Source organism: Phocoena phocoena, chromosome 7 (assembly GCF_963924675.1).
Source record: "Phocoena phocoena chromosome 7, mPhoPho1.1, whole genome shotgun sequence".
Classification (NCBI taxonomy): Eukaryota; Metazoa; Chordata; class Mammalia; order Artiodactyla; family Phocoenidae; genus Phocoena; species Phocoena phocoena.
Window position 1 is genome coordinate 96,983,655 of NC_089225.1, and position 24,972 is coordinate 97,008,626.

General features: G+C 58.5%; 1 protein-coding gene across 1 annotated transcript; it reads left to right on the forward strand.

The window, feature by feature from the left end:
- Positions 1-2,085: 2,085 nt before the first annotated feature.
- On the forward strand, positions 2,086-24,073 carry ASIC4 (acid sensing ion channel subunit family member 4). Its single transcript, XM_065880497.1, is given in 11 exon segments — positions 2,086-2,448; positions 2,451-3,074; positions 18,581-18,725; positions 18,812-18,939; positions 19,130-19,292; positions 19,807-19,863; positions 21,744-21,897; positions 23,092-23,183; positions 23,260-23,339; positions 23,667-23,771; positions 23,972-24,073. Coding segments are annotated over 11 exon segments (2,013 nt in total).
- Positions 24,074-24,972: the final 899 nt, after the last annotated feature.

Genomic DNA, 24,972 nt, shown 5'->3' on the forward strand with positions numbered 1-24,972 from the left:
CACCTTCATTCCTTCTAGAGGTTGAAGGCTCCCCGACATGCCCTCAGGAGAAAAGAGGGCGTGCTTCGGGCTCGTGATGGAGGCCAGTATGTTGGGGAGAAAGACCCTGTGATCTCATTGGATGGCAGGACAATTTAGTGACACACTGAGTCCTGGGTGGCAACCAGTGCTGGGGAGAGCTTGGGGGGCAGTTCCCCGCTTTCCTGGCACAGCCCCAGACTGAAGTAACCTTAAAAAAGCAATTAAATCACCTTAAAAAAAAAAAAACCCTGTAAAGAAAAATCAATACCAGGAGAAAGGGGAAGAGAGAGGCTGGGGAGGATAAGGAGGTGGGGGAGGAGGTGCTGGAAGGGTCTGGTAGTCTAGCAGGGAGGGGTGAGCATGGGAGGGGGCTGCCCCTGGGCAGTGGGCAAAGATGGGGACAGTCTGTCATCGCTTGGGGGCTCTGGGTGCCAACCCCTTTCCCCTCTGGGATGCTGCCAGATGCAGCCCCTGAGACCCCAGGGGTCTCAGCTCCCCAGCCTGGGGGAGATGGCTGGTGGGGAAGCCCAGCCAAGGGGCCGCTGGAGACAAACCCCAACAGGGTGCCCCAAAGGGCCAGGGTTGGTGGGCGGCTGTGTGTGGGTGGGCTCCGTGCTGGGGCGACCTGTGATGGACGGGGCCTGACCCGGCCTTGCAACCAAGGGTGAGCAGAGTGGTTCCCTGCTCCCCAGGGGAGCCATCCCTGGGCCCCTTTCCCAGGCTAGGCAGGGGCTGCGACCGGCAGGCAGGCCCGCCGCAGGGGAGAGGTGGCCACTGGGCAGCGGGTGGACCTCGGACTCTAATCGCCAGCAGCTGCTGTTTCCCTCAGATCGATTCCCTTCTCACTTTTTTTTTTCAGCTGCCGGTTCCACGGCTCGGATCGATGGAGCTGCCTCCCCCACCCCTCTGAGCTTCCTCTCCCTGCTGCTCATTAGCGCCCCGATTAATCAGCCCCCCACCTTTCCTCTAGGGGACGAATACTTCCTCTCCCATGAGGGCTCTCGCTCTCACACGGGCACCCCCCCCCCAGAGCACAAGCTGCTCACGGTGACCACCCCCACCCTGGGGGCACCCAGGCACCACCTCCTCTCCGCCGGCCACCAGGGGCCCCATCCCTGCCTGTGATAGCAGCCCGCATGCCTGCTTCCCCTCTGCCAGGTGGCAGCCACCCCAGGGCTCCCCTGCCCCTCTGCCAGGCGCCCCGTATCCGTTTCCCTAGGACTGCGTTCCTTCCCATTCAAGCGCAGCACCTCTCTGCTCCCTCCATCCCCACGTGGGCTCTTCCTGACCTCCGTTCCATACCCTCTCACCACATCACACCTCCTCTGCTCCCTGGCCTGTCCACCCAACACGCGCCCCCAACCCCCGGCCTGGCAAGGGATTTGGGAAACATTTGGCGAAGCAAAGCGGCCACAGATGTGCAAGTCAGCCAGGGTGCCCTCTGTCCCAGACACATGAGACACTGAGTTTCGGGGGTGGAGGTGAAGTCGGGGAGAGGGCGGCCAGCATCCCAGAGGGGGCAGGGGTATGGTGGGTGTTAAGTCGGGAGCAAAGCTGCAGGGAAGCCAAGAATCTTGGTGGAGCCACCATTGTCCCCTTGTCTGTCTCGCCTGCCCTTCTCTGCTCTGCCCTCCCCTCCCCTGCCTCATTCAAACAAGTGGCTCTCCCAAGGAGTTTCTGGAAGCCGCCGTGAGTGGGGTAGTGGGGCCAGGTGGTGGCTGGGTGGCTGCAGTCAGGAGTCAGGGAGGCCAGGAGGTCGGGGATGGAGTCGGCTGACCCTTCCTGGGGTGCGGTCCAGAAAAGTGGCAGAATGAGCAAAGGACTCCGGGTGCAACCCTCCTCCCCGGGTGGCCTGGGAGTGGGGCCATGCGGGGACCCCACGAATGGCTAGGGTGTAGCAAGTTTGGGGCTATCCCGACGAGGTCTCAGGCAGCAGGGACGGGCGATCCCTGTCCCGGGCTGGGGGCTGCCCCCTCCCCTGGCCTGGCTCCTGCCGCCCGTGCCGCCGGTGAAACGCTGTTGACATGTCCTGAATTATTAAGCACGGGGTGGGCTCCGGAGCACATGCTGAGCAGAGCGGCTGGGGCTGCGCGGCGTGGCGGAGCAGCGCTCGCTCCCTCGCTCCCTCGCTCGCTCGCTCGCTCGCTCGCAGGGACACACGCAGGGGCTGACAGCTGTGCCGGTGCTGATAAGGGAAGCCACAAGGAGACGATCGAGGAGAGAGACAAGCGGCGGCAGAGGCATCAGCGGCAGCGGCAGCGGCAGCGGCAGCGCCAGGGCTGCGGAGTCGCCGGGAGTGGGAGTGACTCCCCCACCTCAGGCCCCCACCCTGTCCCCGTCCTCTTCCCGTTTGCCCTGAGTTTAGAAGAGCAGCCGCTGCCCCCGCAGCCACTCCGGAGGGCACCAGGGGCTGCTGGCCAGGGAGGGACAGGGGCAGGTAGGCTCCAACCAGTCCCAGCAGCTGGGCACAGATGCCGATCGAGATTGTGTGCAAAATCAAATTTGCAGGGGAGGATGCGAAACCCAAGGAGAAGGAGGCAGGGGATGAGCAGAGCCTCCTGGGGGCCGCGCGGGGGGCAGCAGCCCCCCGGGACCTGGCCACCTTTGCCAGCACCAGCACTCTGCACGGGCTGGGCCGGGCCTGTGGCCCAGGCCCCCATGGACTGCGCAGAACCCTGTGGGCACTGGCCCTACTCACCTCGCTGGCTGCCTTCCTGTACCAGGCGGCCGGCCTCGCCCAGGGCTACCTGACCCGGCCTCACCTGGTGGTAATGGACCCGGCTGCCCCAGCCCCAGTGGCGGGCTTCCCGGCCGTCACCCTCTGCAACATCAACCGTTTCCGGCATTCGGCACTCAGCGACGCCGACATCTTCCACTTGGCCAATCTGACTGGGCTGCCCCCCAAAGACCGGGACGGGCACCGTGCCGCTGGCCTGCGCTACCCGGAGCCCGACATGGTAGACATCCTCAACCGCACTGGCCACCAGCTCGCGGATATGCTCAAGAGCTGCAACTTCAGCGGGCACCACTGCTCCGCCAGCAACTTCTCCGTGGTGAGTCCTGCCAGCCGGCCCGCCCAGCCTGAGGTGGCCAGAGGCTGGCGGTGGGGGAGGGAGTGGTGCGCAGGGCATCCTCATCAGGGCTTCCCCTCCTGCCGCCGCCAGAGGCTGGCCTCGTGTCGCCTCCATGCCCGGTGTTGCCCTCGGGCTCCCCAGCATGGAGCAGTGGACGCTTGTGGGGGCTTACCGTGCTGCTGCTGCCACTCTCTTCGGGCTCTGCCGCCGCTGCAGAGCCTAGGTCTGGGGGCCAAGGGTCCTGGAGTGGGCCCGGGGGCCCAGAAGCTGGTCAGCTTGCAGGGGAGGGATGCACCATGCCACAGCCGGACCAAGTGACCCCCGCTTTTCTCTTGCTCTCCTTTTCTCCTGTGGCCACTGGATTCTTCTCCCCACCCAACAAGGGCGATGGGGAGAGGGTGTTCTGGGGGCTCCAGCAAAGGGGGGACTCAGGGCTGCCTCTGGGGGAGCTGGCCCGGCAGGCAGGCTGGACAGAGCCGATCTTCGCGTACACTGGGTGCCAGTGTCTCTCTCACACACCCCCTTTCACTGACTCACTCACACATCCCTCTTTCACGCTGCCCCTCCAGCTTCTCCCGCTTTGCAGGCCCTCCCTCTGTTTCCTGGTTCTTGCCCGGCTCTGGCTTTTACACTGAGGGTCACTCATTCACTCTTAGGTGCATGGCTCACCCTCACTGCTGCCCAGCACACACACACACCCCTACCCCATGGGGACATAGTTTCCTGCACACTCTCTCACACACAGTGTCCCTGTCACTACACTCACGTGCACACCTGCACACCCACGCACCCAGAGAGCTGCTCATCCCCGTGCCCACATCCCAGCTCTTACTAAGCTGCTGAGGACAGGGTCACACCGTGGATGGTGTCCCCTCTTGTGACACCCCCACCTGCCTCAGCCCCTGCTCCCCGTCTCTCACATATGTGCAAACACACACACACACACTCTCACGAGGAGTGGAGTGGAGTGTTGGCTTGGGCTACCCTCCCATGCACACCTCCCACAATCGGGTGTGTGAGGTGTGTGTGGGGTGTGTGTCTTGTATGCTGTCTGTCTGTCGGTGCTCCGTTCACCCATAGTCACAGGCTGTCTATTATTCCTGGTGCTTGAGTTGCTGTCCCCAGTCCACAGTTTACCCCCGGCATTGTGTACGTGTGGTGTGTGTGGGGTGTGTTTTCACTCTTGTGACCACCGCCCAGCGCATGTGCAAATACATGGCATCGACGTGGTGCCCATCCAGCCCAGCCTCCAGCTCCAGCCCCAGATGGGGACCTTTTCCTTCTCGTGGCCCGGTGCCCGCACGCGGGCTCTCATTCACTCACTGCCTCAATAGCACCAGGAAACGTGCTCCACCCGTGTTCCTGCCCCCACCATGCCTGCAGCCTCGGGGTCCTCCTGCCATTGGGTGGCGGGAGTTGCGTAGAAATGGAGGAAGGGACGAGAAGGAGGATGTGCTGGGAGAGGAACCGGGGCGGGGAGGGGATGGCGGGGGCCTGTTGTCCAGCTGCACACCCCTTCTTCCAGGAAAAATTCAAAGCTCTCAAAGCGATTGTCCCTAAGGAGCAGTGTGTGAATGTGGCCTTTCGGGTCCATGGGGCTCCTCTGTGAGACATCGTCACTCCTGAGTTTTGGGGGTGGGGACAGAGCCCGTGTCAGCAGGTGCTGTTGGGGCAGAAATCAATGGGGCCTTTGTGTCCCTGAGTGGGAGTTTGTGTCCCAGGCCCCGGTGAGGGGTGGAAGGGCAAGAGGAAGAGTAATGAAGCCTCGGGGGGAGGGGAGGGGAGGGGAGGAAGAGATAGAGGGGCAAGGAAGCAAGGTGAGGGAGGCTGGGGGTAGCTGCCTGGCCTCCAGGAAAGGAGGAGGTGCCTGGAGGATATGGGAACAGGGAGCCCCCTGATTAAAGCTGGCGAGTCCCTGTGAATCTGGGGATGGCCAGGCAGAGGTGAGGGTGGACATCCCACAGGCCCTTTCGTACCCTGAGGATGGAGAGAAAAGGACAGAAGTTTGTGGGTCTCTGCTCTGGGGCTGCGGCAGGACAATGAGGGGCAGAGAAGCAAAGCAAGCACGGGGGGGTCAGGGATTCCCCTTGGACCCACCTGTCCCCTGGGGAATTCCTGTCCCCCCCACTCAGCCTAGTCCCCATACCCTTCTGCCCAAACCCCACCCCCCATGTGCTGAGTGTAACTCTCCCTTGGACCTGGCATTCTAAGGCTGAGTCTGCTGCCAGTTTACAAGGGTCTGGGATTATGGTTGGGATGGGATGATCCACGGTAACGGGGAAGATGGGGGTGTATTGTGTGGGCAAGACTGGAGAAGGGGTATGGAGACAAAGACATCAGGGGTCTCTGATGAGGACATGAGGCCCACAGTAGACTCCGTGGTGAGAATATGGAGCCCATGATGGGGATTTGGGATCGATGGAGGGGTGATGGGTGCAGGAATCAGTGGTGGGAACCTGCCAGGGCACGTGTGCTGAGATGGTCAGAGACAACGACGCGCTTTGGGGAAGGTATATGTTTTCTGTTGCTTTCCCCATTTCCTCCTTCCCACTCCCCACTCTGCTGTGACCTTTCTTCCGGAATCCAAGTTAATAAATGTCACATTTTCCAGCCTATTTTTACTCCGGGTAAAATGCCCTCCCCCAGTCCCCTCAGCTGCCGCTCTTGCTTCTGTTACCACTGCAGTCGCTCTCACCCCCATGCTCCCTAATATCCCCTCACTGATTCCCAATCAGTCACTCAATCAACACGGAGTTCTGAGCACCTACTATGTGCCAGGCTCACTGCCAGGTGCTGTGGTGGAGAACAAAGAAGGGGAGCCCTGGTCCCCAGTCCCTGTCCTCAAGCAGCCTCCAGTCTTGTGGTGGAGCTGGGATGGGGACACTTAAAATGCTTTACCAATGGAAGAGTTAACCAGCCATGCAAGCAGTGTCAGGAGGTGCCGGGATTAATTGCCAAACGAGGTTACATGGATAGTAAGAGCCTGGGTTCAGAGAGAGGGGCCATTCTGGGCTGAAGAGGGCTGGGAAGGCTTAATGGATGAAGCAGCCTGGGCGAGGTTTGGAGAGGAGGGGAGGGGAGAGAGGCGAGGGAGAGGAGTGATGCTTCCACCTCTCCACCCATATGCCCCTCCACCCAGCTCACCCCATCTCTTCTCTTTGCCGCCCCCCTCCTCACCCAGTCTCATACCAACCCACTCCCACCTCCACCACCACTTATATGTTCTCTCTTCCTCCTCAATTCCTACCGCCGTCCGCTCCCCCGGGCCAGAGTGCCAAGCCCCCTCTATACCTTCCCCCCTGCGGCTGCTCTCAGCCTGCCCACTTACTAGAAGGCAGAAATCACTCTTTCTTCCTAGGCTTCGTTTCTTCAGCTGTAAAATGTGGCTCTAAATTCCAGCGTCTCCTCTCAGCTGGGGACTGTACGGTGGAGTGGTCAAGTGTGTGGGTTCTGGAGCCAGACGGTCTGGGCTCAAACCTTGGCTGGGTGGCCTTGGAGAAGTTAGCTTCTGTGAGCCTCAGTTTCTGTATTCGTGATATAGAATATTAGAACCTAAAAAAATTCGGGTGGTTGTGAGGATTAAAAGAGGTGGCTGTAAAGGGCGTAGCACACTGCCTGGCACACACATCACGTGCACTCAGAGTGTCAGCTGTTAGAAATGCCACCACCCCAACTCCTGGCTCTCTTTAACCTGACTGTTCCCAGCACCACCTGCTGTTTTCCAACCTAGGTGCTGGCATCTTCGCTAGTCTCCATCACCTAGCCTTCCTCCTCTCTTGACCCTCAAGCCTCCGCCCCCCACCCTGTTATAGCATCCCCATGCTTCCCAACCCTCCCCAGTACTCAGGCATGCGTGTGCATGTGTAGCAGTGCATACACTTGAGATCCGTGCTGTCCCACAGGACACTCTGTGATGACGGAAATGTCCTGCATCTGCGCTGTCCAACGTGGTCATCACTAGCCACACAGGCCAGTGAGCATCTGCAGTGTGATTAGTGCGACAGAGAGCGTGAAGCTTCTATTCAAACAGCGGAGCGTGCCCAGTGGCTGCCATATCAGACAGTGCTGCTCTAGGTGGTCCCGGGGGCGTGGTTCAGGCTGCCAGGTTGGGCAGGGCTAGGCTTTCCAACGGGCATCAAAGGGTATAAAGTGATGGTGGTGGGCTGTGATCAGAAGTCCGGCCATCTACACTCTCCGGGCCGAGGTCCCCGGTGGAGCTGAGGATGGGGCCTGTGTCTGGGGACATCGAGGTGTCTGGAAACACCACCGAACAGATACACCTTTCTTCCCAGGTGCAGGACGTGACCTTGGTCTTTTCCATTCTATTGTCTGGAAAATTGAGGCATGGGGAAGGTAAAGAATCCACGAGGAGGCAGGGGGAGGGCCAGCCCCTCTCTGTGGGGTCCTCCGGGGTCCAGGCAGCCCCTGGAGGTGCAGGTGACCAGAGACCTGTGGGCACTTCCCTGTTTCTATCCCCTCTCGGGCTGTCAGCCTTCCCTCCCCGCCTCCCAGCCCTCCTTCCCCACACGCTGGTGACTGCCGTGACTATTAATCCCTCGCCCTGTTCTCTTCCTCTCTGCTAATCAGGCACAATTAGACAAGGCCTATTCCAGCTGGGCAGTCCTCCTCCCTGCCCCCTTCCCTCCTCTCCCAGCCCCACCCCAGCTCAGTCAGGACGGCTCTGAGGCAGAGGGAGCTGCGTGCCAGCCCTCCATCACTCTCTGGCTCCCCCAGCCCACAATTCCAGGCTCCTCCGCCATCCCCGGCCTTCTCTGCAAGCTTCCTCCCGAGCCCGCCCCTTCCCTGGTGTGGTCAGGCCGGTACTGACAGTCTCTGCACCCACTCCTTGATTGTGGGAGGGGCTACTCCACAGACATCCCAACTCCAGGCCTCCGCCACTGGTGCCGAGGGCCTGAGGGCTGCCCCTTGCCCCCGTGACTCAGGAAGGGAGAGGATTCCCACTGCGGCCTCTCATCTACCCGACAAGCTTACCTCGGACCCTCGCTCCCAGCCCAGCCCTCCGTGCCCTCCGGCCCCACCTTCTCCTGAGGCGTGAACCTTGAGAACATTTAGTTTAACATCTAGTTCAGGGGTGGTCCTGCCTTCGGGAGCCAGGCAGATCAGGTCGGAGAAGGCACACAGTAGGGAAGGGTGGGGTATGAGGGGAAGTGAAGGTCACTTACCCTTGAAGGGAGCAGCTGTTTCTCAGCCCCAGCTAACTGTTGCCCTGTGGTCAGGGATGCCCGGTGTTAGGGGGTCTTCCAATTTGTCCAGAGAAGCCCCGAGTCTTGATTATTTTAATTAAAAATTTTCTGAGTAACAAAAACATTCAGAGGGCTAGCTACAACTCCGACTGCAGGACCCAGCGTGCCTGCCCTCCCCACCGCCTGCCCCACTGCCGGCTGCTGCCCCTCAGGCCCTCCTGGAGGGGGCGCTCTCAGCCTGGCCGCCTCCCATTGGCCGGTGGAGTTGCTGGAGGGGGATTTGAGCCCAGCAACCAGCGGCAGGGACTGTGACTGTTCCCCGGGGCTGGCCTGCAAGGGCAACGGGGAATGCCAGGAGGGACGTGCCCCACCTGGCCCTGCTCTGCAGCCCCGTGGCCTCTTCATTAATCAGGCGTCAGCCCCGAGCTGGGCTCGTTATCAGCTCAGCCTCTCGTGGCACTGCCGGAAGATGCTGATTAGCATTTGAAGAAATAGCCCCCGCGTTTCCCTCTTGTCCTCCCTCTTTCTACACGTGCTCCTTCCTGGACCCCCACCCCGGCCCTTCTGCTTCTCGGGAGGAATCTGCTCCCTCTCGCGGCTGGTGGCAGGCCTGTCTCTGCCAAGCCCAGGCCAGGGACAGAAAGGACCAGGACCAGGGGGCAGGGAGGCAGGAGCGCCCCAAGGAGTACTAGGACTACTCGGGCTGAGGTCACTGGGCGGAGGAGGAGGAGTGAATGCGGGGTGGAGACTCAGGGTGGTGGGGAGAGATGGACAGCCTCCCTGGAGGAGGGAACGAGAGGGCAGCCTCGGGCTGAGTGTTATCAGTGTTTCCCTGTCCTTCTCCTGGCAATGCCACCTCCTTGGAGCAGCTGGGCAGAGGGGGTGGGGACAGCCAGAACCGTGGACAGGAGGCCTGAGGGTTTTGGGTTTTTGTTTTTTTGTAAATCCTGGTGGAGGCTTAGGGTCTCGGAGCCATCCCACATGAATGGCGGGTGGGAAGGCAGGAGGAGGACAGAGACCCCGTGGGTGGAGATAAGAGGCTTCAGAGTGCTGTGTGTTTTCCAGAAGAGGGAGCGGGTATCTGCAATTCTTCCCCGGCTCTCAGGCCCCGAGGCCGGGGTTGGCAGCGCTGAAAATCCAACCTCCCCCCCGCAAATGTTCACCATGCCCTTGGGACACCCATTTTCAGTCAGAGGGGGAACAGTTCCAGAAAGACAGGCACAGGCAGCAGCAAGAGAGTTCAGAGAGGAGCCACGGGATGATTAAGGGGAAACGGAGGATTGATTTAGGAGGAAAGATTAAAGGAGCTAAATCCGTGGCGCTTGGCTCAGCGGTGACTAAGCGTGGACAGGATAATAGCTTTACAAATGTGTGAAAGGTGTAAATACCAAAGGGGGGGAGGGGAGGCGGCTCGGCGGGCCAGGAGAGCGGGGCTGGGGGCTGAGGAGGCCCCCGGAAGGGCTGGGGGCCCTTGGGCGACTGCCCGGTAGGGCTGGCTCCTCTCCAGTAGGGGTTCAGGGGGAGCAAACGGGGTGTCGGGGAGCCCCGGGTTCCAAGCTGGGGTTCCATTTCGGGGCCGCAGCTTCGCCGGCCTGTGCTGACCTCCACGTCCCACTCCCGCCCCGCTGAGGATCTGAGGCCGCGGGTTCAAATCCCATCCGAGTCCCTCTGCGCCCCTCGGCACCGGGCCTTTCCCTACGCATCCATCCGCTGGGGCCCGGGCCGTCGCCCCGCCGTGCCGGCTCGCGCGCCTCGCTCCTCCCCGGCCGCGGAGCGCGGCGGGAGGCGGTGTCTTCCTCCGCGGTGGAAGCCTTTGGCGCGGCTGTGTGCGGAGGTCACTTTGCCGAGGAGCCGGGAGCCGGAGGAATGCAAATGAGGCAAAGCCCGGGAGGAGAGCGGAGGAGCCCGGAGGAGACCGGAGGGAGGGCGCCCGGGCGCCGCGATGGATGCCTGCCCCGCGGGAGGGAGGAGGGGGGCGGCGAGGAGCCCGAGGCGGTGGGTGCGGCCTTCTGGGTGCGGCTGGGCCCAGCCTGGAGGCTCGGGCGCACTCACCCACCTCCTCCATCTCCTCCACCTCCTGGGTCTCGGTTCCTGAACTCCCTCCTGGACACGGATGCGATCCACTGTGTAGGCAAGCTCTTAACGAATAACTTTGCATCGAGGGCTGGAACGTCAGGGAAGGACTTCGTTACAAATTAACAATATTCCCGTCTGCAAAACTGACTTTCTAGGGTTTAAGGCCTATGCGGTCGCTACCCGGGAACAGGTTTGGCTGTTTACCTGCGTCCTGGAGGCCCCGCTCTCTCCTCTCCAGTGGAGATGCGGCGCTCCCTGAGATCACCGTGTTCTTCCACGGCCCCAAGGGCTCCGGGCTCCCATTTCCAGCTCGGCCTCAGCCTGGAGTCATACGGCCTTGACTGTCTCCTACTTCTCCACTAGTGCCCACGCATTTACCTTTGCTCAAACGTCGTGCCCATTTCCTCCTAGACTCACAAGCACTTCTACCTTGGAGAAGAAGTCGCCTTGAAGAGCACCTGGGTGGCTGGGGGCTGGGGGGATGCTACGTTGACCCTGTGGGGGAGGGCAGGCGCACTAGGGCCGGGGTGGGGTGGGGTGGGGGGGTATTCTCCCTGTGTCTGACTGTGGTGTGATCGGATGCCCTTCCTGGGTGGATGAGTGCACTTGCTCTGGGAAGCTTTATACTCTCCAACCCAAGTCGAATTCCCGTTCCGCTCTCAGGGGACTTGGATTGGTCTCCCTATCATACCACCTATCCCAGCAAGTAGTGATTTGCCTATCCTTGGGATTGTTGGTTTTGTGTGCTTTGTTCACCACTGCTGTATACCTGGCTCCCAGCCTAGGTGCTCAATAAACACTTTTGGAATGAATGAATGCCTTTGGGGCCAGACAGCCAACTCCCTCAGGGCAGAGACCAATGATTTTTGTTCTCCGAATCATCCCCAGCAGCAAGCATAGTACCTGGCACACTGTACAGGCTCAAGGAACAGTGTTGGACAAGTAAGTGTGATGTGAACACCCACCATTTCTTTTTTCTTTTTAAATAAATTGATTCATTTATTTATTTATTTCTGGCTGCGTTGGGTCTTCGTTGCTGCGCGTGGGCTTTCTCTAGTTGCGGCGAGCGGGGGCTACTCTTTGTTGCGGTGTGCGGGCCTCTCAATGCAGTGGCTTCTCTTGTTGTGGAGCATGGGCTCTAGGCGCGCGGGCTCAGTAGTTGTGGCACGCGGGCTCAGTAGTTGTGGTGCACGGGCTTAGTTGCTCCGCGGCATGTGGGATCTTCCTGGACCAGAGCTCAAACCCGTGTCCCCCGCACTGGCAGGTGGATTCCCAACCACTGCGCCACCAGGGAAGTCCCCACCCACCATTTCTTAAGCACCTCCTATTCACTGGGGCTGTGCCGGGTATGTTTCAGCACGCAGTGGCTGTGAGCACAGAGTCCAGTGGCAGATCACCTGGTCCCCTCCTCTGCCACGTCACGTGACTCTGGCCAGCTCCTTACCCTCTCTGGACTTCCGCTGTCTTGTCTGTAAAATGGAGATGTTTAGAAACCTCCAGTAGAGGGTTTTTGTGAGAATCAAGGAGTTAATTGATATAAAAGGCTTAGGACTGTGCTTGACACAGAGTAAGCACTGAATAAATGTTAACTGTGGCTATTATCTGTGTGCATTATCTCTTTCCTCATAACACCTCTGACATGCCTATTATTATTCCTATTTTACAGATGAAAAGTGGCGGGTCAGAGAGGTTAAATGACTGAACCCGAATCCCACAGACAGTAAGGGCAGGGCTGCAGGCCTGTACCCTCCTCTGATAGGAGAGCCAGATCTCAGACCCTGGGGGGTTTGCTCTGACGGAATTCCATCCTCTCCCACAATTGCTGAGAGGGCCTTTACCAAGGTGCTTGACGCCGTGTGAGAATGGGCCCAGTGGGGAGCCAAGATCAAATGGCCGCACCATCGTGGCAAGAAGATTCCCTAAATGGGCTCCCCTGCTCTCTTGAGAACCTTGCGCGCATCCCTCTGGACTTCTCTGATCCTCACTACTAACCTTAGGAGGAGGAATTACCATTCCCCCTTTTACTGCTAAGTGAACTGAGGCTCAGAGAGGTTCAATCGCCACGCAAGGTTGTTTGTTCAAGGCTGGTGGCAGAGCCAGGATTTGAACCCTATTCTGTCAGCTCCAAAATGTGCACCCGTTTTTCCACGTTATGAAGCTTAGGTGGCTCCTTTATCAGCACCATATTCAGTGGTCGATCTCTGCCCCAGTTTGGGCCTTACTGGTCTCCACAACACTCTTATTACTAATATTGAGGCCCCACGTATTTGATGTTACCTTGCAAATGCCTTTCACCTACTTCATTTCTTTTGAGACTTATAACCGACCTGTGAAATAAGTCGAGCAGGAATTTCTATCCCCACTTGACGGATGAGGACACTGAGGACCAAAGAAGTAAAAAAATCACTTTACTAACCAAGGTTACACAGCTGTCACTGGTGGAGCCAGAGCTGGGATCAGGGTCTACTGACCCCCAGGGGGGTGATGGAGGTTAGTGGAGAATGCTGGGGCCCAGTGGGGGGCGGGGGACTGGACTCAGGTTCTGAACGTGCCCTCTTTTTTCTGTATGTCCTTGGATATGTCCCTTGCCATCTCTAGGCTTCCAATTTGGCCTTTGTACAGTGAGGGTTTGGACTGAGTTACCTCCCAGGTCTGACCAGCGCAGACACCTTAGGCATTCTGAGTTGGTACTATCTTCCCTGGCGAGGACAGAGGAGAAGGCTTTGAATCTGGATGCTTGGGCCACCCCTGAGTGAAGCTGGGGCCCCAGGGCCATCTGAATTGGGATGCTAGCCACAGCCCAGGGCAGATGAAGATGTACCCACTTCCACTGGCCCACTCTGGACCCCAGGGCACTGCAGGATTAAGGGGAGTTTGTTCCAGGGGCCTAAGTGAGAGGCATGGGGCCGGACCACATCAGGAGAGGGCTGATGGAATTTGGAGGGATAAAGCAGCCATGGAAAAGAGGGCTGGGGGGAGGTGCCAAGGCCTTGGCAGAGGCAGGGTGCCCAGAAGGCGCTGGAGATAAAGCCCAGGCTGCAGACTAGCGCTGGGATTAGGCCAGCCTTGGCTGTTCCTGACTGCTTCTTATCTCCTGGCGGCCCGGAGGAGCCCTCTCCCCCACCGCTCTGAGCCCTGGCCCTGCTAATTGCCTGTTAACCCTGTGGGCTCCGTGACTGCAGGGAGGATGAGGGGTTGGGGAGGGGTGGGTAAGAATGCGAGGAAACGGGAGCTGTGGACAGATGGAACTCAAGGGACTGAGAGAGAAGCCACTGCTCAGAGGAGCAAGCTCTGGACGGATCTCTCCGACCCTGATCATTGTCTAGGGCAGACCTGGAGGGGAGGGCAGGGAGAAGGAGGGAAGGGCGCCTGGGGAGGGGTTCCTGGCTTGGGGAGGTGGCTTTAGGCCCAGGGAAAAGTCAAGAGGAGGAATACAAGAGTCAGTGACTGGACACCTAGACTAGAGAATAGAGAGAAAAGGAAACAGTATAGAGATGCAGCGGGCAAAAGAACAGAGAGGCTGGGGGGCAGCCAGGCCAATGGGAGAAAGACGAGGCCAGGGGGACAGACAGGCTGACAGAGGGCAAGGGACAGAGACACAGGCCAGATGGATAACTGATCAGATGCTGAGGACAGACAGGCCAGGAGGATGGAGAAAGACCTGAGAGAGAGACAGATCAGGTGACCGAGGCTAGGGAGATGGACAGACCCAGGGCAGGGTCCAGGCCAACACTAAAGGGGAGGTGGTCCGAGAGGGACAGGCAGAGGGCTGGCAGGAAGAAAGCTGGTCCACGGGTCTGCCTGCAGCATGGACATAGACCTATCTAGAACCCGTCCAGCCTAGGTCTGGAGGGCTTCAGCCCAGGGCCAGGGGGATGGACCTAGGAGTGAAGGCAGAGAGCAAGGGAGGGCCGAGAAGAGGGAGAGCCAGACGGAAGAAGGTGGGCTCTGAGATGGGGACAGGGCCCAGAGGCTGAGGCTGGTGGCGGGGGATCTGGAAATAGCCCCTTGGCCCATCAGGGCACATCCTAGCCCAGGAGTTGCCCCTTTCCGTGGCTGGACTCTGGACCCTCAACTCCTGTCCACACACCCTCCTCTGGGGCCATTCAGGAGAGAGCAGTGGACAGCCAGTGGGACCCTGTGGCAGAGCAGCCGTGCCGTCTCCATGGAAGAAGCTGTGGGCTGTGCTGCTACCAGAGTTCTGCCACTTAGGAGCTGGTGGCTCCACCCGCTGCTGCCTGCCTGGCCCAGGGACCGTCTCCAGGGCAATGCTCTGCTCTGCCCTGCAGTCGGGCCTGACCCGGGCTGTGCAGGTGTCCTGGCCCTGCCAGTCTGGCCTGTCCACTCCTTGCAGACCATTGTCCATCAGCAGACCCAGAGTCCTTCCACCCATCTCGCTTTGTCACCCCCACTCTACACAGTCGCCTCAAGGGCAGGCGTACCAGGTAGCCACCACCATCTGAAGCCATTGGAGCCAAAGCCTTCCCAGTTGGCTCTGCCCTGTACAGGGAGAGGTTCAGTGGCTGCCCCAGCCCCACCCAGGTTCAGGAGGCTACCAGACTCATTCATTCACTGAACACCTACCAGGTGTTTTATAAGCACCAACTCTGCTTTGGCATCAGGCTCAGTTCTGTTCGAATCTCTGCTGTCATTTACTTGCTGTGTACGCTTAGCCAAGTCATTTTCCCTCTCTGAGCTTCCTCAACATGAAACGGGGGCTACAATGCTTACCTCATGTGGTTTTCTTGGAGGCTCAAAGGAGAAACTAGATCAAAAGTACAGGACCCAGTACAAAGTGGGAATGTTTGATAATGTTCACTTTGCATTCCTTCCCTCGACCTCACTCCTCCTTCTGCAAATTGCACTGGGCTCTGGGGATACCAAGATGATGAAACGGGGCTCCCAGCCTCAGGGAGTCCATGGTCCCATGGGAGAGACCACGACAGTGCCCAGCGGTCAGGGTCAGCCGCTGCACACTGGGGGGCGTGAGTGAGCAGCTCACTACTGGGATTCCCCCATGCAGCCCATGCCTTGTTTAGCCTCCCAACTGGAGCACACACTGAAAAAGGGCTGCAGCAGCAAGAGCTGATTCCAGCATCTTCTTGGCCCAAAATAGGAAGGGGATGAGTGCTTTGAGATTTGGGACAAATACTTACATACTCCCCCCATCTGCCTTTCCCCCACCACTGAGGACACAGGGATCTTGCCCCCAGCCCTCTTCAGGGCTCTCCTCCCACCAGTGACATGTAAAAGCACAGGTCTAGAGTCAGGCTGTCTCGCTGGACTCTTGCCCCTTCGACCAGGGCCTTTCTACTCACGGTGCGGTCTGCAGACCAGCAGGTTGTTAGAAATGCAGAATCTCAGTCTTGCTGCCCAACACACGTTTACTGAGTCAGAATCTGCGTTTTAGCGAGCTCCCCAGGTGCTTTGGGTGCACATTAAAGTTTGAGAAGCACTGACCTTGGAGACCTTGGCAAATCGGCCAACCTCTCGGAGCCTCAGTTTCCTCATCTGTAGGATGTAGGATCATTGTGAGATTCGATTGGAAAGAGCGTATTAAGCATTTAGTGCAGTGCCTGGGGCAGAGCAGATGCTCTGGGACTGTCAGCAATGCCTACTCCTGCCCCCAGATGGACACACAACAGGGAGCCGTGGCAGGGGTGATGCAGACAACGACAAGGAGTGGAACCCAGAAGGTGGCGAGGGTGCAGAAGGAGCGGGGGAGGGACAGGTGAGGAATTGAATTGAGAGGCAGCAGATATGGAGAAGACAGTAAGGAAGGTATAGAGGAGTGGAGTGCAAGGGAAGGAGGGATGGAGGAAAAGGGGTCGAGCGTTGAGACTCCAGTCTCATTTCAGCTGGATGTGGTTGAAGCAGGAGCCGGGGCTTGGGATGCTGTAAGCTTGGGTTGGGGGAGTTGCCAGCAACGGATTGTGGGAACACCTTGGGTCTTGCATCTCAATGAGTTCCACCTCTCCCCCTAAGCTGTGTGACCTTGGGCAAGTCACATCACCTCTCTGAGCTCTGGTTTCCTCATCTGTATTAATCAGGCTAATTAAACCTACCTGATACCAGAGTGGCTGAGGAGATGAAATGGGGTGGCAGATGCTGCCATGTTTTGTAAACTGTGCAGTTCTTGTTATTTGCGTGCTTTTGTTTTGGGAATCTGAGGCAGGGTGTTTGGGTGATAGAAGAACTGTCTTGAGAGGGGAGAATCAGCAGGGCAATTAACCTAGGGGGATGGGGATGGGAGACAACCCTGCCTCACAACGAGGGCACCCCCAGGCCCCCAGTTCTTAGAACTCCTCGCTCCTACTGCCCTCCACCCAGCCCTCTCCCTTCCACAGCCTCCCTCTGGAGCTAGGCATTTAGGAGTCCTTTCCCTTACACTGCCTCATGTCTTTTCTCCCAGCTTTCACCAGAGTGAAAATGTTCCCAGGGACAGAGGCCAGGGAGAGAGAGAGTGATTGAGTGCACTGACCTCCTTACCCCCAGGGAAGGTACCGCCTGTGATGGGTTTGACCCGGGGGCTGGTCTCTGTGGGGTGAGCCTGGCAGGGGGGAACTCCCGTCTGCCTCTCCCTCAACCTCCTCCCGACCCCAGCTGCTCGCAACTCCCATCGGTAGCTCTGTCCCCGCCAGAGCCTCGGCTTCCATCTCCGGGGCTGCAGCGCCATCTGGTGTTCACATGGGAGGACTCTCTGCAGAGGAAAAGCGAGGTTGGCTGCTTCTGCGCTGGCGGAACCGCGTATTAAAGTATTCCTTGTGCCCCGCCCTGGAACAGGTGCTGGACTCATTGCCCCTGTGCAGCATGAATTCTAGTGGGGGGAAGATGAGCAATGAACACGGAGGCAAACAGATAAGCAAGATCATCTCAGGTCTTGATGAGGACTTTGAGCAAACCAACAAGTGCGTTTGATGAGGGGAGGCTGACACTGGGAACGTGTGTGTGGTTTAAGAGTGTGCACCTGAAGAAGGGACACTTGACCTCAGGCTTAGAAGATGAGCGGCTAGCCATGCCAACTGGGGGCAGGGGAGCATTCCAGGAGAGGGAACTGCGTGAACAAAGGCCTGGGCAGGGAAGTCGCTCCGAAAGTTTGAATTTGTCTCAGAGATCTGGGAGTGGAAAGGCAGGAGACAGAGGCAAAGGTTACCTCATGTGGAGACTTTCAGGCAAGGGAAGGAATTTGGCTTTATGCTCTGGGAAATGGGAAGCCATTGGTGGACTTCAAGTTGGCAGGTGGCTTGATTGGATCTCCTCAGTTTAGAATGAACACTCTGGCTACTGTGTAGTGAATGGCTTTGCAGGGAGAGGCAAAGACCGACGAAGGGCACCAGTTAGGAGCCTGCCGCCGTGGCCGGGGGGAGATGATGGTGAAAGGGGGACATGAGATGGAAGGAGAGTAGATGGATTCTAAATAGATATTGCCTGGGACAGCAGCTGGATTGTATGCCTGGTCACCCCTGTCCCATATCCCAGCAACCAACCTACAGGGAGAGGGAGATTTCAGGGATTCTGACTTGAGAAACTAGGTAGGTAGTGGGGCCCTTTACTCATAAGAGGAGAATGGGTCGGGGACAGGATTTGGGAAGACATCAAGAGTTCTGCTAATTTTTAAATTTTTATTTATTTATTTATTTTGGCTGCGTTGGGTCTTCGTTGCTGCACGCGGGCTTTCTCTAATGGCGGTGAGCGGGGGCTACTGTTCGTTGCGGTGCACAGGCTTCTTATTGCGGTGGCTTCTCTTGTTGCAGAGCACGGTGTCTAGGCACGCGGGCTTCAGTAGTTGTGGCATGCAGGCTCAGCAGTTGTGGCTCGCGGGCTCTAGAGCACAGGCTCAGTAGCCGTGGTCCATGGGCTTAGTTGCTCCGCAGCATGTGGGATCTTCCCGAACCAGGGCTCGAATCTGTGTCCACTGCATTGGCAGGCGGATTCTTAACCACTGCGCCACCAGGGAAGTCCAAGAGTTCTGCTATTGATATGTTAAGCTGGAGGTGCCTTTTAATCATCTAAGAGAGGATGTCAGTAGAAAAGATGGAGCTCAAGGGAGGCTGGGCTGTTGGTTGGTTGCTGGGATATGGGACAGGGGTGACCAGGCAGGTCTGGTGGCCGTCACAGGGGACAGGGAACCCTAAGCCTAAGGCATTGTCTTTCATCTCCCCCTTCCACACCCCCGCCCCTCCCGCTCCTGTCTCTTATTCCCAGGTCTATACTCGCTATGGGAAGTGTTATACCTTCAACGCGGATCCACAGAGCTCACTGGCCAGCCGGGTGGGGGGCATGGGCAGTGGCCTGGAGATCATGCTGGACATCCAGCAGGAGGAGTACCTGCCCATCTGGAGAGAGACAAGTACGCAGGCGGGAAAGGGACAGGGGCTCCAGCCTGGGTCCTCTGCCTGGGGTGGGTTTGCAAAGGTGCCCATCTCTACTGTGCAGACGAGACGTCGTTTGAGGCAGGCATCCGAGTGCAAATCCACAGCCAGGAGGAGCCACCCTACATCCACCAGCTGGGCTTCGGCGTGTCCCCAGGTTTCCAGACCTTTGTGTCCTGCCAGGAACAGCGGGTGAGCACCTCCAGCTGGGTCCTGGGTCAGGCACAGGGCTGGGCCTTTGGGCTCAGAGGGGATGCTGACCAGATCTGCCTCCCAGAAGCTCACATCCCACCAGCCCTCCCATGGACTTTACTGGGGCTGTGGGCGCCGGAGGGCCGGGTGGGACGTCTGTGCGTGACCCCGTCATGCCCCACCTCTGCAGCTGACCTATCTGCCCCAGCCCTGGGGCAACTGCCGAGCGGAGAGTGGGCTCAGGGAGCCTGAGCTTCAAGGCTACTCGGCCTACAGTGTGTCTGCCTGCCGGCTGCGCTGTGAAAAGGAGGCCGTGCTTCAGCGCTGCCACTGCCGGATGGTGCACATGCCAGGTGGGCACCCCACCCCCTGCCAGCTCTCTGTGTCACCCTGCCAGGCTCCAGAACCTCCAAGGGCAGAACCCTGCTCATGTGCAGGGGGGCAGGTGCACGTGTATGACAACATGTGTGCATGTCTCTGCCCACGTGAGGGTACATGGTATGTGTTCGGGATTTTATGCATGTTTTCACGTATGCATATGGGATGCACACGTGCATGTCTGTGTGCCTGTTAATATGTATTTATGCGTACATGTACTTGTGCATATCTGTACTTTTGTACTTGAGGTTGTGTGCATGTGCTTGAACACGTGCATGCAAATGCATGTGCATATGTGTGTGTGCAAGCACGCATGGATTTACGTGCATATGTGCATGCGTACATCTCCATGCTTCTATGCGCAGGCATGTATAAATTCATGTGTGCACCTTTATGTGTATGCATGCATGTATGTGCCCACATTTGGGAATATGGGAGGGGAGCGTGGATGGAACTATAGACTCTAGGAATAATCTTCTCTCCTTTCAGGCAATGAGACCATCTGCCCGCCAAATATCTACATCGAGTGTGCTGACCACACACTGGGTCCGTGCTGCCTTCTCCCCTCCCCGCCTCTCCGGCCCCCTCCTCCTCTTCCTCTCTCTGTGCACCCTGGTCCTCACTTCCTTGCCTCCCCTCCTCCCAGTCTCTTCCTGGGTGTTTTTTTTCCTGGGGGTTGAGCCTTATCCCGTACCTCCAGGGGTCTGAGGACCTTTGCAGTTGTGGTGGAGAGAGTAGGGTGGGGGGGTTGCAGAGAACCGGAACTGAGAGTGAAGGGCGGGGCTTCTCATCTTGCTTCAGCCAATGAGCTTGCCTCTCTGGGAAAGTGAAATGTCTTCTCCCTTGGTATGAGAAAAGATGTATTGCTGGCTACCGGTGTGGGTAAGGCAACCCCATCTGTCCATAGGTCTCGCCTGATCCACACTTCATTCATTCATTCATTTATTCATTCTACAGGTGTTTACAGCCTGCACTGGGGCCAGGGGTAAAAGTGGGAACAAGAGCCCGGCTCTTGTAGCGCTTACCGCCTGGCGGGGCTGTGGACGGGCATCACAACACCGCGTGTTAGTCCTTGTGTAGGGGAACCTCAGTGATCCTACAGGGCCCCAGCAAGGGCATGCAGCCTCACCTGGGCAGGCAGGGAGGATTCCCAGAGGGAGTGACATATGAGCTGAGACTGGAAGGATGTGGAAGAGTCAGCCATGTGAAAAGGGGGCACGTGTTCTAGGCAGTGGGAACAGCTCGTGCTAAAGACCTGTGGCCAGAGAGAGCGTGTGTGTCTGGAGCCCTTGAAAGGTCAGTGTGGCAGGAGATCAGAGAACAAAGGAGGGCTTGGAAAGAGCGGAGGAGGCTCTGGGAAGCCAACAATGGCTTAAGGCAAGGCAAGAATGTCTTCTGATTTTAGGAAGGGGACCCTGATTAGATGTGAGGATGGATAAGCGGGGAGGAAGACTAGGAACAGGGTGACCGGTCAGGAGAGCTCGGCGGTAATCCAGACGCTGGGGCCACTGGGGCGGCTTTGAGGTGCTGGGGCAGTAGAATCACACCTTCTCTGTCCCACACACCAACTACATCTGCCAAAGGGGTGATTGAAGCGTGTTTAATGAAGGAACAGATGTAAGTGGGGATAAGGGAACCACAAGAGGTGGTGAGACTCCACAGAACTAAGGAGCCTTTCTTGCACCCGCACCTTAAGGGGCAAAGGAAGGGGTTGCTACTGGCACCCAGAGAGGGAACTGTGGCTGTCTGAGATGGACAGGAGCCGGGAGCCAGGACCACAAGTGAGGAAGCCTGGTATCTCTCCCCTCCTTGCCCCGTGATCCTGACGGGGCCTCCCATTGGCCAAACCCAACCCAAAGCCATAGGACAGGGAGTCTAGGTGATGCATTTGGCAGAGATCAGCATCCTGGGACAGAGCAAGGTGGGGAGAGTGGAGAGTGGATCTGTGGGGGCGAACATACTGAGCATAATAACCCTGCCCATTTGTTCTTCTGTCCGTCCATCCATCCATCCATGTATCCACTCATCCATCCACTCATCCATAGGCATACGTGAAAACATGCATACATCCCATTCATCCCAGCATCCTCTCCAAGCCCCTCATGTGTCTGAGGCCTCATGTGGTTAATTAGCTCTGGTGGGTAGCCCGTGCCCTCCCTCTGAGCCAGGAGGACCTCTCTGTCCCAGGGGGCTGGGCAGCAGAGGGATGTGCCTATAGGAGTGTGCTGGGGGTTCTGCCTCCGCCCACTTTCTTGGATGGTCTGAAGCTGGTCCGGGAAGGGACTCCCAGCCAGTGCCAGTGCTGGCCAGACCGGGCCCTCAGTTTGGGTGTGCCTGCCTCAGGACAGCCCCTAAGCTTCCTCCCTGCAGCGGTGGGCCTCTGGGCCATCCCACCCCGCACAGCAGCTGGCGCCTCTGTGTTGCAGATTCCTTGGGTGGGGGCTCCGAAGGCCCGTGTTTCTGCCCTACCCCCTGCAACCTGACCCGCTACGGGAAAGAAATCTCCATGGTCAGGATCCCCAACAGGGGCTCAGCCCGGTACCTGGCAAGAAAATACAAACGCAATGAGACCTACATACGGTATGTATGTGTGTGCGTGCGTGTGTGAGTTTGTGAATGTGTGTCTGTGTGTGGTGGAGGCCACCCTCAACAGGCCTGGTGCATGGTGGAGGCTGGGAGTGGGCCGCATCTTTGTTAATAATGAGTCTCCTGCCAGGAATGCCTTTCACGATCTTTTTCTTCTCCCTAACCCCTACCCATCCTCCAAGTCACATCCTGTGTCTCCACCTCCAGGGGAGCCCTTCTTAGCCCAAACATCTTTCATCTGCACCCCCACAGCACCCTGTACATACTTCTGTCGTTGCATTTACCCGCTGTTTTGTGTTTGCATGTCTTTTGCACGTCTGTTTGCGTGTCTTTCTCCCCCAGCCGTTAAATGCATGTCCAGTGAATGCTGTGCAGAGGGAAAGGAACTGGAAGGGATGGGGGAGGAGCCAGGTGGCCCACAGGAGGAGTCCCACTGAGCCTTGGGCCTGGTACCCTGCAGCCAATCTACCAATGCTGGGCATCCTCTGAGTGCCAAGCCAAGCGCTGTCTCCTATGGGGACAGAGATGATTATAACACAAAACTCATGCCACAGTTTGTGGATGGGGCCATGTTTGAAGGTGTGGGACTGATTCTTAGGCCCCAGGAGAGATGAATGTGCATAAGGGAAGTAGGGGAGGCATGAGGTGGGCCTCTGAACGCCCCGGGTTTGGGTCTGTGAGAAGAGGAGAGAGGGGAGGCATCCCAGTTAGAGCTCTGTGGGCTGATGTCAAGACCAGCCTGAGCAGCAGGGAGGCTGTGTGGAAAGAAGCAGATAAAAAAGCGGTTTGGATAAGAAGGTACAGTGCAGTGAGTGATCATGGGCAGTCTTGAAAGTCTGGAAGAGGAATTCTGGAGTAGACTGTCAAGCAATAGGGAGGCACTGAAGGTTCTAGAGAGGAATGGGGATGGGTCAAAGTGAAAACTATTTGCTGCTTTAGAGAAGGCGGGGTTGGGGCCGGGAGCGGGAATCTTGCCGGCCCAGGAGTTTTGTTTTATTCTCCCAGGCCCTTTGCTAGCCCTCAAAAGATGAAGCTGACAGGCATCTGGGCCTGTCTCACCTCACAGCTTTTGGGAGCTTCTTGGCACAGGGGGGCCTCAGATCCGGATCTGCTGGGCCTGGGATGTCCCACCAGCTGTCTCCTCAGGAAGACGGCCCCTTAAGGATACCCTGCTTCCTGTCTCTACAGGGAGAACTTCCTGGTCCTAGATGTCTTTTTTGAAGCCCTGACATCCGAGGCCATGGAGCAGCGAGCAGCCTACGGCCTGTCAGCCCTGCTGGGTGAGCCCCAGCCCCGATTCCACGGGGTTGGACCAGACCCGCCTGCCCCCTCTGACCCTGCTCTCATGCTCCCCAGGGGACCTCGGGGGACAGATGGGCTTATTCATTGGAGCCAGTGTGCTCACGCTGCTGGAGATCCTAGACTACATCTATGAGGCAAGGGATGGGGCCCTGGTGGGGGCCACCCAGATGGGGAGGGGCAGGTAGGAGGAGGGGCTGGGGGGAAAGCAGAGGGGCAGTGCAGGCTTCCTGGTGGAGCTGGACTGCCGGAGGTCAAGCTCAGGGTCATTTACCAGCGTCCCCTGACTGGTGGGAAGACCCAAGCGCGCTGAGGAGTCAGGAGAAGGGGATGGGTGAAGAGGACTGGGGCGTCCTAGGGGGGGTTTGCTGGGCCAGTCCTATGAGGTGGGCCTGGTGGGGCCTGTCCTTCTCCTCTAGCGAGTTTCCTGAGCCCACTGCTATCCCCCCACCCCGAACCCCCAGGTGTCCTGGGACCGACTGAGGCGGGTGTGGCGTCGTCCCAAGACCCCCCTCCGGACCGCCACTGGGGGCATCTCCACTTTGGGGCTTCAGGAACTGAAGGAGCAGGTGAGGGTGAGCGCTGTAGAGTATACAGTCAGCGTCCTCTCCCAGGACTGAATCCCCCCATAACTTCTGAACTAGCCTGCGGGAGGGGGTTCCTGGGCTCCCCTGAGGCCTCTGCCCCAGGGGACAGGGTAAGGCTGGCTGTGTGAGGCCTGGGGGTACCACGTGAGCTCTCCCTGTCCCACCCGCTCTTCGCCTCGCAGAGTACCTGCCCAAGCCAGGGCCGCGCTGAAGGCGGAGGCACCAGCGGCCTGCTCCCAAACCACCACCCCCCAGGAGGCCTCTTTGAAGACTTCGCTTGCTAGGAAGGTGCTGCGTCCAAAAGGACCCAGGAGTCTGGGACTCCAGCCCAGATCCCCACCGTAGCCTCCCGCTCTTAGGACCGAAGGCTTGGGGGCAGCCCAAAGCTGAGGGGAAGAGGGCGGTGCTCACTGGGAGGGTGGGGACTCGGTCCCTGCTCTCACCCACCCTAGTGCCAGCTGCTTTGCACAAGGGTCCCTCTTGTCCACACCCTCCAACCCCAGGCTGGTGCCCAGGGAGGGCTGGGGACCAGGCCATGGGCCCCAGTGGAGGGGAGGAGAAAGGGAGGTGGAAAAAGGGGCCCACCCCAGAGGGGGTGGAACCCTCTGTACATTTGTATATATTTAGGGAGGACAGGGTGGGGGTGGGGATACAGATGTAGCAGGTGGGTGGGGCTATGAGGGTCGGTAATTTAGGGACAGCCGGGGTCCCAGCCCAGAGTGTTAGCAGGAGAGGGCAGGCCCCCAGGACTCAGGACTGCTGGGCTGGTCCTGCTTCCTGCCCCTCTCCAGGCCCAGCTTCCCTCTTGGCAGGGGGAGTGTGTGGTCCAGCAGGCCTGGTCCAGCTCCCAATTCCCTCTGCCCCAACCCCACTCCCAGAGTCCCCTCCATAGGAAAAGGCAGATCTTTCAGAACTTGGCTGAGCTTGGGGGTGGGGAAGGGGGCCTTCTCAGGCCTCTCTGCCTCCAGTCTGGTTTTATAAAGTGCTGACAGAGTTGGGAATAAAGAGGCATAAAGAATTCTCTGTGTGTATATGTGACTAAGCTGGGAGCTGGGGCGGGGCTGGGCATGTGCATGACTTGGTCCCTGGGAAAAGGAAATACAGGCCCCAGCCAGGACAAAGAGCCTCCATCCTCAAAGCCCTCCCTGTCCCCATGCCTGCCTTTCAAAAACTCAGGAATCAC